Raw genomic sequence first — 15,158 nt, 5'->3', positions numbered from 1 at the left:
ATAGTCACGTTGATTGGAGTAGCCGTGTTAGTCCAGCGATTTAGATATCAAAATAACAAGAGTATTGCATTGATACTTTTTTATTGGACTAACTATACATTTATAAGATGACAAGCTTTCGGAAGAATGTCTTCCTTTTTTAAGTCTGAAGCAATACTGACCAATTTGATGGAATTTACAGATTATATCTTAAAACATAGGATGGCTAAAAAGACAGAAAGTGTTACAGAGGTCTGAATGCAAGGGGAGGAGGGGGTGTCGTAAAAATCATGAGGGGGGTTTAGGAGACAGAGGCAGACAGTGTCAGTAAAGGATAACAGACAGGGGAAATATATGGTTATACACAAAGCATATACTGACATAAAGTTATATATCAGCATATAATCAATATGTATAAAGATGTGAAATTAGGTATACAAGGGAATATAAGATAGTCAAAAAGGAGAAAAGAAAGAAAGAAAAAAGTGGAATAATAATAATGACAAAAGTGTGGACATAGGCTTACCTGCGTACCTATGCATAGAGAGTGTGGAATATACAATGCAATTGACTACAGTATATGAAAGTGCATTGCAAAAAATGTTGATAATGGGTTAAGAAACCAGAGTCCACTTTTAATCCAGAATTTTGCAAGTTAAAGTGCATTATCATTTTCATTTCAAAGGTTTTTCTTTCCATGGTGTTTTTGAAGTTGCCTCTGAGAATCTTGATTTAGAGGTTTTGGATGGAGTAGTCAGGTTGGGTGAAATGGTGACCAACAGGGATACAGTATTTTGTTTCACAGTGTTTTTTGATTGAGTGTCTGTGTAAGTTCATCCGAAGGTGCAGTTTTTGGCTTGTTTCTCTAATATAACATCCCACTTCACATGCAGTGCAATGTATCATGTATACCAAATTTGCAGATATGCATGAGTATGCCCCTTTATTGTTATAGGATTCACTCTTGTGATTAGCTGTGCTGCTTTCACAAATGTGTTGACATAGTTTACAGAGAGCTTTGTTACAGCGCTTGGTTCCATTCTGAGTGTTCTTTTTATCAAGGGGTAGCTTTCTGTGGACCATTGTCTGTTTTAGGTTGGGTCTGTGTGCCAGGATAGGGGGTTTTGGAAAGATTTTTTGAGTGTGGGATCCTCTAAGAGTAGTGGCTGTAAGTCTTTTATGTTTTTTTCCCATTCCTTCTACAGCAGGGTTATATTTGACTACTAGTAGGATACGTGATATGTTTTTCTTCTCCCTGTATTGTAGCAAGTGTTTATGTGGGGTATTGAGGGCAGAGTTAATTTGTTTGTTTATAACCCTTGTTTTGTAACCTTTTTCTCTGAATGATTGGGACAGTGTGATGGTTTGTTTGTCACGGTCCTTGGTGTCTGAGCAAATTCTGTGATATCTGGTGGCCTGACTGTAGATTATAGATGTCATTATAGATAGATTTTTTTATGTGATTGGGGTTGGAGCTGGAGCTGTGGAGGTAGCTGCATCTATCTGTTGGTTTCCTGTATACAGATGAGTGCAATTTGCCATTTGTGATGGATATTGTTGTATCCAGGAAGTGTATTCCTGGGTGGGGACAATTATCATATCAAACTTATTACAATACACTGGAAAAGGACCTCACCCAGGAATACACTTTGCAACTTAGAAAACTAATAAAAACATTCCCTAAACACACGCAACATAAACTGGACAAACTGGTGCCTTCTAACCCTAGCATAGGGACATTATACATGCTCCCAAAAATCCACAAACCAGGGAACCCAGAGAGACCAATTATAACTGGCATGGAGACTCTGACTGAGCAAATATCGGGCCTAGTGGAGAATATTCTTAAGCCCTTAGTTATTAACACCACTAGCTTTATAATAGACACCACTGATTTTCTTAACAAAATCAGCCAGATAACAGAATTGCCAGATGATACTATACTTGTGACAATGGATGTGGAATCCCTGTACAGCAATATTCCACATAAAGATGGTATTGATGTCTGCTTAAACTTTCTTTCCTCAGACAGCTCTAACCAGACATATAGTTCTTCTACAGTCAGTAAACCTACAGAATTTATACTCACCCACAATTATTTCATCTTCAATAACTCCATCTATTTACAAACCATGGGAACAGCCATGTGAACCAAAATGGCACCACAGTATGCAAACCTCTTCATGACTGACTTAGAACAGATATTCCTAGCCACTCACCCTCACACACCGTTCAAATACTTTCGCTAGATAGATGATATTTTCATAATATGGACAGAAGGAGAACAAAACCTAGAACATTTTCATAAATCATTTAATCTATTTCATGCATCAATCAAGCTTAAAATGGGCTTTTCTAGAGACTGTGTCAGCTTCCTGGATACAACAATATCCATCACAAATGGCAAATTGCACTCATCTGTATGCAGGAAACCAACAGATGGATGCAGCTACCTCCACAGCTCCAGCTCCCACCCCAATCACATTTAAAAAATCCATAATCTACAGTCGGGCCACCAGATATCACAGAATTTGCTCAGACATCAAGGACCGTGACAAACACCTCATCACACTGTCCCAATCATTCAGAGAAAAAGGTTACAAAACAAGGGTTATAAACAAACAAATTAACTCTGCCCTCAATACCCCACGTGTACACTTGCTACAATATAGGAGAAGAAAAACATATTGCGTATCCCACTAGTAGTCAAATATAACCCTGCTGTAGAAGGAATACGAAAAATCATAAAAGACTTACAGCCACTACTCTTAGAGGATCCCTATCCTGGCACTCAGACAACCACCCAACCTCAAACAGAAACTGGTCCACAGAAATCTACCCCTTGATAAAAGCAACACTCAGAATAGAACCAAGCGCTGCAACAAAGCTCTCTGCAAACTATGTCAACACATTTGTGAAAGCAGCACAGCTAATCGCAAGAGTAAATCCTATAACATTAAAGGGACACTGAACCCAATTTTTTTCTTTCGTGATTCAGATAGAGCATGCAATTTTAAGCAACTTTTTAATTTACTCCTATTATCAAAATTTCTTCGTTCTCTTGCTATCTTTATTTGGAAAGAAGGCATCTAAGCTTTTTTTTTGTTCAGACTCTGGATAGAACTTTTTTTATTGGTGGATGAATTTTTCCACCAATCAGCAAGGACAACCCAGGTTGTTCACAAAAAATGGGCCGGCATCTAAACTTACATTCTTGCATTTCAAATAAAGATACCAAGAGAATGAAGAAAATTTGATAATAGGAGTAAATTAGAAAGTTGCTTACAATGTCAAGCTCTATCTGAATCACGGAAGAAAAAATTTGGGTTCAGCGTCCCTTTAAAGGGGCATATTCATGCATATCTGCAAATTTGGTATACATGATACATTGCACTGCATGTGAAGTGGGATGTTATATTGGAGAAACAAGCCAAAAACTGCACCTTCGGATGACTTACACAGACACTCAATCAAAAACCACTGTGAAACAAAATACTGTACCCCTGTTGGTCACCATTTCACCAAACCTGACCACTCCATCCAAAACCTCAAAATCAAGATTCTCAGAATCAACTTCAAAGACACCATGGAAAGAAAAACCTTTGAAATTAAAATGATAATGCACTTCAACTTGTTAAATTCTGGACTAAATGTGGACTCTGGTTTCTTAACCCATTATCAACATTTTTTTGTAATGTACTTTCATATACTGTAGTCAATTGCATTGTATATTCCACACTCTCTATGCATAGGTACACAGGTAAGCCTATGTCTACACTTTTGTCATTATTATTTCTTTCATTTCTCCTTTTTTGACTATCTTATATTCCCCTGTATACCGAATTTCACATCTTTATACATATTGATTATATGTTGATATAAAACTTTGTCAGTATATGCTTTGTGTATAACCATATATTTCCCCTGTCTGTTATCCTTTACTGACACTGTCTGCCTCTGTCTCCTAAACCCCCCTCATGATTTTTACGACACCCCCTCCTCCCCCTGAATTCAGACCTCTGTAACACTTTCTGTCTTTTTAGCCATCCTATGTTTTAAGATATAATCTGTAAATTCCATCAAATTGGTCAGTTTTGATTCAGACTTGAAAAAGGAAGATATTCTTCCGAAAGATTGTCATCTTATAAATGTATAGTTAGTCCAAAAAGTATCATTGCTCAATGCAATACAATGAAATACACAGTATAACACTTTATTAAATATGAATATTGCATAAATATGATTTGTCATGTTTTCCTCTAACTGTAGAGACATGTATCTTTATGTTAAAGCCCTTTGTCTGCATTTTTTTTCTTCTTCTAACGCCTCATATTTTTGAGCCCTTATAACTTTTGTATGCAATATTTTTTTAAATAATCCTTATCAGATAGTGTTATTATGAATGTAATTGTATTTTTCAATGTATTTTTGATGTGTTATGTGACATTTTTTTGTTCCTTAAAACCGTTAACCACAGCTCTGAGGACGCGGTAACTTGGCAAGCATTAACTTGAATTGCGCTCAAGCGATCGCGTTTACTTTCAACTTGTAATACCGATATCGCTTGCAGGCAAACGTTTGCACTCCACTTGTAATATGGCCCATAGTATATAAATGCAGACTTCTATCCTTTTCATTTTAGGGAAAGATCTTCTTTGGAACTTTGCTGGATGCTATCATTGCTACAATCATTGGAGGTAAAGGAGCTTTCCTGCCATAAGACAAAAAGCTAAATGAAGGGTTAAGTCTGCTAGATGATTTCACTCCTATCATCAATCCAAGATGTAAAGATGCTTCTCTTCAGAGTCTCTGAAGTCAGAGACCTCCAAGTCCATATGGAATCCTGGGTAATCTTGGTCTAAGTCCAAACAGCATGAAGGTGCATTCCCAACCCAGACTCTGGTGGGCGGCAGATTAATGTTTTTTCAGGAGACTTAGGAAAAATCCATTCAAGTTACTTGAACATAAATTCCCAGGGAACCTGCCTAGGCTTTCGGTCTTACCGTTTTTGAGGTAGAACTTTACTTTGGTTCTGAAGGCTTTTCAGGCTCAGTCGTTTGAACCTATGCATGGCCTGGACATGTAACTGTTGTCTTGAAAGGTTCTCTTCACTTGGCTATTTTCTCGACCAGAAGAGTATCTGATATTCCTGGTCTATCTGCTCTATCTTATGGATTTCCTTGCCTGATTTTTTTTTCATCACTGTAAGGCAGTTTTAAGAACAAACTACTATTTCCTTCCTAAGGTTGTTTCTTCTAAAAACATCAATGAGGATATTGCAGTCCAATCTATCTTCTTTTTTTTTTTTATTCTTCAAGCCTCTAAAGTATTCAGAAATTCTTCTTCCTTGTTTTTTATGTTGTTGTTTTTTTTCATTTCTCAGGCCCCTGCTACTGCTGTCACCTTGGCAGCCTGGCTTAAAGCTTTGATTTGCGTAGCATACCTAGCAGCAGGGAGGTCTCACCCTGAACAAACTACTGCTCATTCTACCATAAGTCACCACCTTGGTCTTTTAGAAACAGATGTTCATTTTAGCTACTTCGTCATCTTTACATACTTTTACCATTTTGACACCTTTTCCTCTTCTGAGGTTGCTTTTAGTAGTACATTTCTGGGCTGGGGTGAATGTTTAGTACCTCAACCTGCCATAACTGTTTTTCCTGCCCTATTGCATTGTGGTCTTGTAGACTTCACAGCATGGGTATAGGATCTCATGTGTGATGGCTTGTGGACTCTCACCCTCTTATAAAAGAAAAAAATATGCTTACCTGATAAATAATTTTTTTTTTTTTTTTTATTTAATAAATTTTTATTGAGGTTGAAAGCATACAATCATAATATGGTTACGGTGACATTAAAGGAGTTATACAAATGCTTCATAATGTACAATAGGCACAGATAATATGTCCAAAACCTCACTTTTTCTATATAATATACAGTTAGAATCCCATAGAAGCACAACTAAATAATAATCAAACATTTACCTTTAGCAATTAATTGTGGTCTCTCTTGGACCACCTAGAAGACGTAGGAATTAACGGTAAAATTTAGGGATCTCTCAACCTAGGAATGTTAGATATACCATACAGTTAAATAACAACACACCTCAGTTTTTCTGTTGTGTGAGAGTAAGTATCTCTTAATACATTCTTAAGAGGGGCTGATATGTGCATCGGTTAATGCTGTATAAGGTTATATAGCTGGTATTAGGCAATATTTGGGCTAGAATGAATCCGCAGTTACCCTCAGTATAGAATGGGTAATAGTATGGCAGATAGGAGTAAATACACATATACAATCTCTATGGAGCAAATAACACTGTCTTATATAGTCATGCTTGAGCCAAAACAATTAAACTTAGTACTTTAAGGAAATATAAATGTTAGCGCTTAAACAAAGCATTGCGACAGGGACAAACAAAACCTGCTAAAGAATGAGTAATCATATACCCCGCATGTAAACAGCAATACTATCTCCCAATTTAGCCCACGCCAGTCTTATATGTTTTTACACTGCCCCGTGAACCAGTCCGGGTTCCACAGCTGAGAGGGGGGTCAGCACCAAGTGGTGTTAGTGAGTCTACTACCAACCGGTATAGCTGCATTCGGAGCACTTTCTCATCAAGCTCAAGTAAGCGTCCCAGCCGGGTGATGCTCGCTGCAGGGTCCAGGAATACTGCGTCAGGCGGCAGAGAAACAGACACCGGCAACAGTTGTCTCTCAAAGGTAAGACCGGATCTCTCAACTGCTGCGCTATAGGCCTGATGGCTCTGACTCTCACTTGCGCAGCTTTTGCCCTGCCGTTGCCGCAACTCTGCGTCTGGTTCAGCCATTCCGGCATCAGAGTTTAGGGTAGGGTAGTGCTGGATCATGGTGTTTTGGCACTCAGCTGCTTCTCCCACAACACTGGGTAAGTTGCCGGGGCCTTGCCATTCAGGGGAAGTGACTGCTTCTATGTGCAGGATGTCCAATCCGCACACAACCCGGCCAGCTTCTTTCAATATTGTAGAAGGATCATAGTTGTCAGCTGAGTCTCGATTAATGTCGGGAACCAAAGTACCCGCTAGCCGCTGGTCTTGCTGAGCAGCGGATAAGGGAGCTGCCAATCTCTCCTCCAGCCTCTGTACATGCTCCTGGAGTAGTGCTTGCAACTGCGAGATCAAATAGGTATCCTCCATGTTCTGAGTATAGTGTGCAATGCCTAGTAGATAAGGGCTCCAAAGTAAGTTGGCTTGTACAGAGAACTCAATGTCTGAGGTGTTCTTCAATCTGAAAACTGCGCACTCTCGGCACAGCTAGTTGTGGGGGCAGGCTGAGGCTTCTAGTGTAGGGGAAGGCCTCAAATGAAAAGTCCGGTACTGAGGGCTGTGAGGCCCAGTCGTCATCCAAAACCCTATATCTTGAATGTCGACCTCTTCAGGCAGGCTCCCCCACTATTGTAAGTAGGGTATTAAGGAAGATGTAATGGTGAACAGGCTAACAGTGGAGAAAGCTTGTGGAGCTGAAGCTCAGTGCGACCTGTAAGATGGCCGCCTCCCGGGTGCCCCCCTGATAAATAATTTTGATTTATGATGGTGACAGTCCACAAGACCCTCCCTTGTTTTTCCAGTTGGCAGCAGAACCAGTTTGCACTTCTTTTACTATTTTTTTTCTTTCATACTTTTTTCCTTTCTTTTGGCCATATGTATGACTATGGAATCATGGAAAAGTGAGAGGGATTACATCTCTGTTGTGTGGGGTGTTTTGCCTCCTCCTGTAGGACTAGACTTAAGTCACATAACTGATGACTCATGGACTCTCACCATCATGACAAAAATTACATTATCAGGTAAGCATAACAGTTGTGAGTTTTTTGAGGTTTTTGTTTACTGATTTTGTTAAAAAATATTCTCTACAAGATGTATGGATTTTGTTTGAAATTATTCACATCCATGGTCAAGTATTTGGTTAATAATAATTTAATATAGCACTGTATACATTATTTTCTAAAGTTTTATGACACATTTGATCTCCATATTGTGTGTTTTGCTGTTAAAGCAATAGCAAACTAACAGTTCACAATTCATTATACATAATGTTTCCCAAACTTTATGTCAAACCCTGGAGGCTTTGAAATAAACCTATAATTGAAAATTGCACAAATAAAGAAACAAAGGCTGATTTGTTTGTGCATTTTGATTCAGGTTCACTTACAGTAATGAGCATCAGGGGAGAAATTCACAATAACGTATCTGGTTACTTATCATATCTAAAGCTCTTGAGGCCGTATTACAGCCATTCCTGTGTCACTTGTGCTATGTTTTATTGTAACAGCCATAGTTAAATTCAAATATATTATCATGTTTAGTTCTGCATCAGCCTTATTTGTCATTTTCTATTTATAGAGGATTTTTATTTTTAAACAGGTGACAAAGGATTTAAAACAATATGACAACAAAATCATAGAATGTAAGTTTGAAAACAACTGCTGGGTCTTCATGCGGCAAAGAGTTGACAAAAGCTTTCCAAATTCCTATGACACTGCTTTGGGTAAGTGCAGACCTAGCTTTTAAAATGTATATTCAGTTTTATTTCAGTACTTTCTTTCTTAGAACCAAGAAGTGTGACTTTTAATTTGTCAAGTGTCATTTTTTACATTGTATATTGTTCCACAGTGATAAAAGTCTTACAAGGCTGTCATTGTAGTTTACCAGTCAAGGAAAATAGTTACTTGTCAATCTATTTTATGTATTGTAATTATAGCCGCAAATCCAATGTCTTAATATCTACTATAAGTACTTTTTTGCCCCTTTATCTTTGCTAATACCTAGTACATTATGTGGCCTACTGAATTGCTGTTTCCTAGGTTACACCATGCATGCTTAGATGTATCATTGCATAAACTCATTGAAAACACATTGGTTTTCCTTTTTTTCCTCTTAGGATTTTGGAATTGAAACATTTTTTTTTTTTCATATGTAGGCTATTCACAATAAATAGTCACTAATATACATTTATAATTCTGAATATAATTTCTCTTTAAGTTCTCAAATGCTTAAAAGCCAGGAAACTCCTTGTTTCAGCTATGCTTTAATGAAAGGAAATGTGAAGCTCATTTGGTTGAAACACACAACACATTACAAGCCATTGTCAATGCCACCATGCTATCTTGCCTCTTAAAGGGACAGTCTAGTATAAATTAAACTTTAATTATTCAGATAGGACTTGTAATTTTAATCAACTTTTCAATTTACTTTTATCATCAAATTAGCTTTTTTCTCTTGGTATTCTTAGTTTAAACTAAACATAGGTAGGCTCATATGCTAATTTCTAAGCCTTTGAGGGCTGCCTCTTTATCACATGCTTTTTAAATCTCTTTTCATCACAAAGAGACAGAAAGTACACGTGGGCCATATAGATAACAGTGTTCAGGCACAGGGGGTTATTTAAGATCTAGCACAAAACAATGCTAAATTTAAGACAATAGATAATAAACAGTCACAGTCATGTGATCAGGGGGCTGGAAGAAGGTTCCTAGATACAAGGTAATCACAGAGGTAAAAAGTATATTAATATAACAGTGTTGGTTATGCAAAACTGGGGAATGGGTAATAATGGGATTCTCTATCTTTTAACTTCTGTGATACTTTCTCTATTTGATATTGCAGTCCAGAGTGAGTACCCTTTGAAAAATCAGGGTTATAATATAAAGTCCTATAGAGCTTTTGTATAAAACGCCCAATAATAATTTCTATGCTAATTGCATGAATGCATATATACACTTATATTGGATGAATTGTGTGGCATAGCCAAGAATGAAATACAAACCTCAGCAAATGTTTTTATACTGCCTTACAAAAGTTACATTTTAAAATGTATTAGCCTCATAGTTCAATCAGCATTTTTTTACTACATATACAGTACATAAATACATGCCATTAACCTGCGCCTTTATTTTTTTATTTATTTTTAGCCGTGTGCAATAGCATACAAAATCCTGTTACAAAAGAAATCCTGTTTGAGTTCATCGATAAATGTTCAGCGGCAGCTCAAGGGCAGAATCGAAGGCACCCATCGGATCCAGATGCTGAGCTTATGCCACCTCCTCCTCCTAAAAGGCCTCGTGTGACTAACTGAGAATGCAATTTCTATGAAGCGGCATCACTTTTAGAGTTAACAGGGAAATCTAAAAAGCATGTTCCTATATTACAAATTTGCAATAAAAATCCAAAAAGACAAATGTTTGCACATTGCAACTGGTGAAGATATCTTGTATTTACAAAGATACTTTCTTCCAAACTTTACATCAAAGGAAAGTGCAGGAATTGTATAAGACTTTGTTTTTACAATAAATCTTGGCAAAATTATAGGATTGAGAGCACATTTTCCCATGTTTCTTACAGAGACCTACATTTTTGGATACTTCTGTGTTTTCCTCATTTTTCTTTACAATGTTTTTTTATTTAATTAATGAATTTTTGTCGTCATGGGTTTAATTTAAAATGCTTTTTCTTGAGATTTCTTTGTTTGACAAAGAGGTAACTGCTATAAATATTGTATAGTAAGTTGTCTAAATAAAATGTTTTAAACCATGCTTCATATTTTGAAATATTAAAAAAAGGAACTCCTGTATTTTGTATATTCCATGCTATTATTTGTATATTGCACCAATTGCTCATTTGTCCATCATTAAAATGGGGGTTTGAAAGAATGTTTTGCAACTCCATAATTATCATTGCTCTGTTTCTCAACTTTAAGTATTTGTTACTCTTTTAATTGTCTTAAGTTTCTGTTTATAATAACGAACTCTCAAAATCCTTTTGCTTTTTATTTTTTCTTCTCGATTACCTTTGTCTTAATGAGTTCTCCCATACTTATTTACTTACCTATATCTTCTCTGTCCTTTTTTATTTTGAATTATTTCCCCCTATTCCCCTTTGCAATACACTCTATTGCCTCTATTTATCAAAGGTCTTGCGGACCTGATCCGATAGTGCGGATCAGGGCCGCAAGACCTTACTAAATGCGGAGAGCAATACGCTCTCCGCATTTAACATTGCACCAGCAGCTCACAAGAGCTGCTGGTGCAACACCTGCCCCTGCTGACTCGCGGCCAATCGGCCGCCAGCAGGGAGGTGTCAATCAACCCGATCGTACTCGATTGGGTTGATTTCCGGCGATGTCCGTCCGCCTGCTCAGAGCAGTCGGACAGGGTTATGGAGCAGCGGTCTTTAGACCGCTGCTTCATAACTTGTGTTTCTGGCAAGTCTGAAGACTCGTCAGACACACGGGCCCACAAGCTCCGTACGGAGCTTGATAAATATGGACCTATGTCTCTCACTGTTTAATTCCCATTTGGTGTTCAGACAGTGTTCTGTGCATTTCAAGCTGACTCTGGTATACTCCCCTCAATGGTGAATATTAGTATAATGCCTAGTGAAGTTAAAGACAATACCAGAATAGAAAATAGAAAAACACTGGGGTTGAAACACACAAAAGATTACAAAGCAATGGCCCTTCCACTGTTGCCTCTTAATTCTGTGTTTTTTTCTATATTTGATATTGCAGATCAGAGCGAGTAACCTTTAAAACAAGCAGGGTTATTATATAAACTCATATATAACTTCTACATAAGCACCCAATAGTAATTTCCTTTCTAGTAACATAGATGCAAATATACAGTTTATCTCTAATGGGTGGCATAGCCATGGTTGTGCAGAGGGGAGTATATCTGTTCCTAGGCATTTACCGATACATGGAACGAACAACATACTTTACCTTCCATTTAAGAATATCATTATCTAGACTGAGTAAGTAATAGTTTATTTGGAAGCCTAAGTATGCTGCTTTTATGCAGTTTGGTTTTATATTTTTATTGCTAAGTAATTTTAGAAGAAACTGTTGAAGGAGATTTGAGGTCCTCCTAACCTTCAAGAAATTAAAGGTGAGAAGCCTGTCCTTGCCTTTAAGGAATTCCTTTAATTGTGAATGATAATCCTATTTTTATTGTATTCTTTCAAATAATAGTGAAAGTCTATAAATTACCACTACTAGGAGGTAAACACCCTCATGTTTGAGAACTTAACTACACCCCATTCTCCAAGCATTCCCCAGTTATGTTTTGCCTTTAGCCTAAAGAGTGAAATTAAAGGGACAAGAAACACCAACATTTTTTTAATGATTTGGTTAGAACATACAATTTTAAAAAACTTTGCACTTCTATTTTCAAATTTGCTTCATTATCGTGTTATCCTTTGCTGAAGGAACAGCAATGCACTACTGGCAGCTAGCTGTACACATCTAGTTAACCAATCACAAGAGACAAATGTGTGCAGGCACCAATTAGCAACTAGCTTCCACTAGTGTAAGATATGCTCATATTCTTTTCAAAGAGGGTTGCAAAGAGAACGAAGCACATTTGAAAATAGAAGTTAATTTTAAAGTGTCCTAAAATTACATGCTCTAATTTAATCCTGTAAGTTTAATTTTGACTTTCCTTATCCTTTAACCCCCTGAGTGCTAACGACGGCTCTGAGCCGTTGCAGAGTTTCCCACTCTGGTCCTAACGACAGCTCAGAGACGTCGCTAGCACTCCCACCTTGAGGGAGATCTGGGGGCTCCCACCCACTCCTACCCCGGCGATCGGGCCTGCATAGTGACAGGCATCGCCAGGGCTTCACGTTATGCGCGGTGATGTCACGCGCAATGACGTGATGACGTCACGCGCAATGATGTACCGCACGACTTCATACTTAACAATGTTAAGTATAGGAGCAGGGAGCATGCTGCTTAGAAGCCTGTATCTCAGTCATCTAAGCAGCTACAGACCCCCAAGACCCACCGTTGGAAAGGTGTAAGTCTTTGGGATCTGGTGGGGGGGGGGAGTTAAAAAAAACTTTAAAAAGCTTAGCACCCAGGTGGGAAAGTGCTTAGCACTCAAAGGGTTAAGTTCTCTAAATTCACTTTAATTGATAGAGGTCTTCTAAACATTCTGAGGCCCAGTTTCCCCCTCAAAAGTGTTTTCTTGAGGGCCGACAAAAGAGTTCAGCTGGGTAGTATGAAATCTTCCGCCAGTGTGGAGACACAGCCCCTCCCCACAGGTGAAATGAAGATTTATCTGCCAATCCCCTTGTCTACGGTGAGCGGCTTCTATAGATCCTTAGATTTGGACCTTCCCTTTCTTGTATCGTCCTTCTACTGAATGCAGTCTGCTACTGCCAGTAATGCATAGTAAAGTGCTGCAGTAAGAATATCACATGATCATTTTCTAGCAGTTTTTGTTTTTCTAAATGATGTATATCTTGGCCCTTGTAATACTTACCAGTGAGAACCCCTCTTCCAAGGGGTGTGGACAGAACTGCCCACTCCCCTGGTTACCTGCATATTGGTAACCTTCAAACATTGCCCCCTCCTCCTCCTAGTTCTGTATAGCTGTAAAGTGGACAGGAATGGGGGATTATCTCTGTTCACTTCACATGTACCTTGTTGACGGTTCCTTTCCTCCTGGGCAAATTCGACATCACTATCTGGTCAACACCATGGCCACTTTCAGCATCTTCTCTCATGAAAAGCTGTAAAAGGAAATTTATGCTTACCTGATAAATTTATTTCTTTTACAATATGACGAGTCCACGGATTTCATCCTTACTTATGGGATATCTCCTCCTAGTCAGCAGGAGGAGGCAAAGAGCTCCACAGCAGAGCTGCATAAATAGCTCCTCCCTTCCCCCCCCAACCCAGTCATTCGACCGAAGTTAGGAAGAGAAAGGAAAAGCCAAGAAGCAGAAGTGACTGAAGTTTAACAAAAATAAAAACCTGTCTGTCACGGATATCAGATGGCTAAGGCTACACCCCACCCCCCTACAACCTCACCCTTGTTGTTTCTCAGTGGTTTTGGGCTCCTCAGAGCAACCACCATCTCTGGAAGCTGTTTGTTTGCTTTGTGTTGGCTTGTTTTTGTGTTCAGAGAAAAGTTGGTGTATGACCAGGAAAACCCTCCTAGGCTGGCTGGGCTCCTGGAACTCCCGGTCGGCCGCCTTACAACGGACACCCGCCTAACCCCTCTCAGGCTGGCCAGGCTCCTGGAAATCCCGGTCGGCCACAGGACAGCAGAACACCCGCTAACTTTAACCCAGGTCGCTCCAGCAACCATGTGCCCCAGAGCTCCGCTCTTTTGGGAATTAGTAGCCCCTGGGGAGTACAAGGGGTGGGGGAATTGCCGGAGGGGAGCTCCTTTGGGAGCTTTAAAATGACACCCTGGAAGTGCCGGGATCACCCCGAAACCGTCACCCATATGTATTGGGATTATGTGGGACTGTGGCTCCTATGGAGGTGCCGGGCTGTCTGGAGGGGCGGGAGCTGACTGTGTGTTTTCAATAAAATCAGTTCCTGTTAAACCTGAATGCTAGGCTGTCTAGTTATTTGGGTTTGCTCCATCTAAAATCACTTTTCCTGGGCTACATAGCAGCCTGTTCCAGGCAGAGGAAGGACACTCTGACAGAGCTACCTAGTCTGGTAGCTGGAGTCTGCCACAGGGTGGGACCCTGAGTACTGGTGCTGTTGGGCATCAGGGGTGGCTACAGGCTGTGGTCACTTGCCAGCTACATAGCTGCAGTTGGCAAGGAGGAAGCAGGACCCGTTTGGTGGAGCTACCCAGTCGGGGTAGCCGGGGGTATCCGTCACATTGGCTGGCAGCGGTGGGATCTGCTTCTTTTACAAGGTTTCTGCTGACAGAGGAGACGTACCACAGTAGCCGGTAAATATGGAGGCAGAGTTCCTAGGGAGAGTACAAAAGATGCTGACCGGAACAAAGGATCCTTGTTCGGAACAGGACATTCTGACACGGAGGAACCTTGCCCTCCGAGACCTTTGGTGGGAGGCTCTGCAACAGGAGCAGGAAAATGGAAAGGTCCTCCCCACGAATGACACGAGATTCCGGGTACGGTGGACCGTGAGACTGCCTTTCCTGGGAGAACAGCCAAAGAAGGAATGGCTAGCTGTTCTACATAGACTGATCCAGCAAGAGATGTGGGTGGAGGACGGCTATCGAGCCCTCCAATGGCTCGCTATGCAAGCGCAGCCATGGCTGGAGGAAGGATCCCCCACAGAGGGCTTTGGCTTCAGCGGCCCTGGATTGTTTACAAAAAGGACAGAGGACCCACATTTTGGGCGCGAGACAGACCAGGGTCTGGAGGATATCTC

At 39.7% G+C, this 15,158-nt stretch overlaps 1 protein-coding gene across 1 annotated transcript in view; it reads left to right on the top strand.

The window, feature by feature from the left end:
- RNGTT (RNA guanylyltransferase and 5'-phosphatase) overlaps positions 1 to 10,668 on the top strand; it is a 1,295,116-nt gene extending 1,284,448 nt beyond the window's left edge. Inside the window, exons 15-16 of the mRNA XM_053710532.1 lie at positions 8,384 to 8,507; positions 9,931 to 10,668. Of these exons, the coding sequence (XP_053566507.1) occupies positions 8,384 to 8,507; positions 9,931 to 10,094 (288 nt within the window). The 3' untranslated portion in view covers positions 10,095 to 10,668. The remainder of the gene's footprint in view (positions 1 to 8,383; positions 8,508 to 9,930) is intronic.
- Positions 10,669 to 15,158: the final 4,490 nt, after the last annotated feature.

Source organism: Bombina bombina, chromosome 4 (assembly GCF_027579735.1).
Source record: "Bombina bombina isolate aBomBom1 chromosome 4, aBomBom1.pri, whole genome shotgun sequence".
Taxonomy (NCBI): Eukaryota; Metazoa; Chordata; class Amphibia; order Anura; family Bombinatoridae; genus Bombina; species Bombina bombina.
The sequence above is the reverse complement of the archived record's forward strand: the minus strand, read 5'-3'. Positions and strand labels throughout refer to the sequence as shown.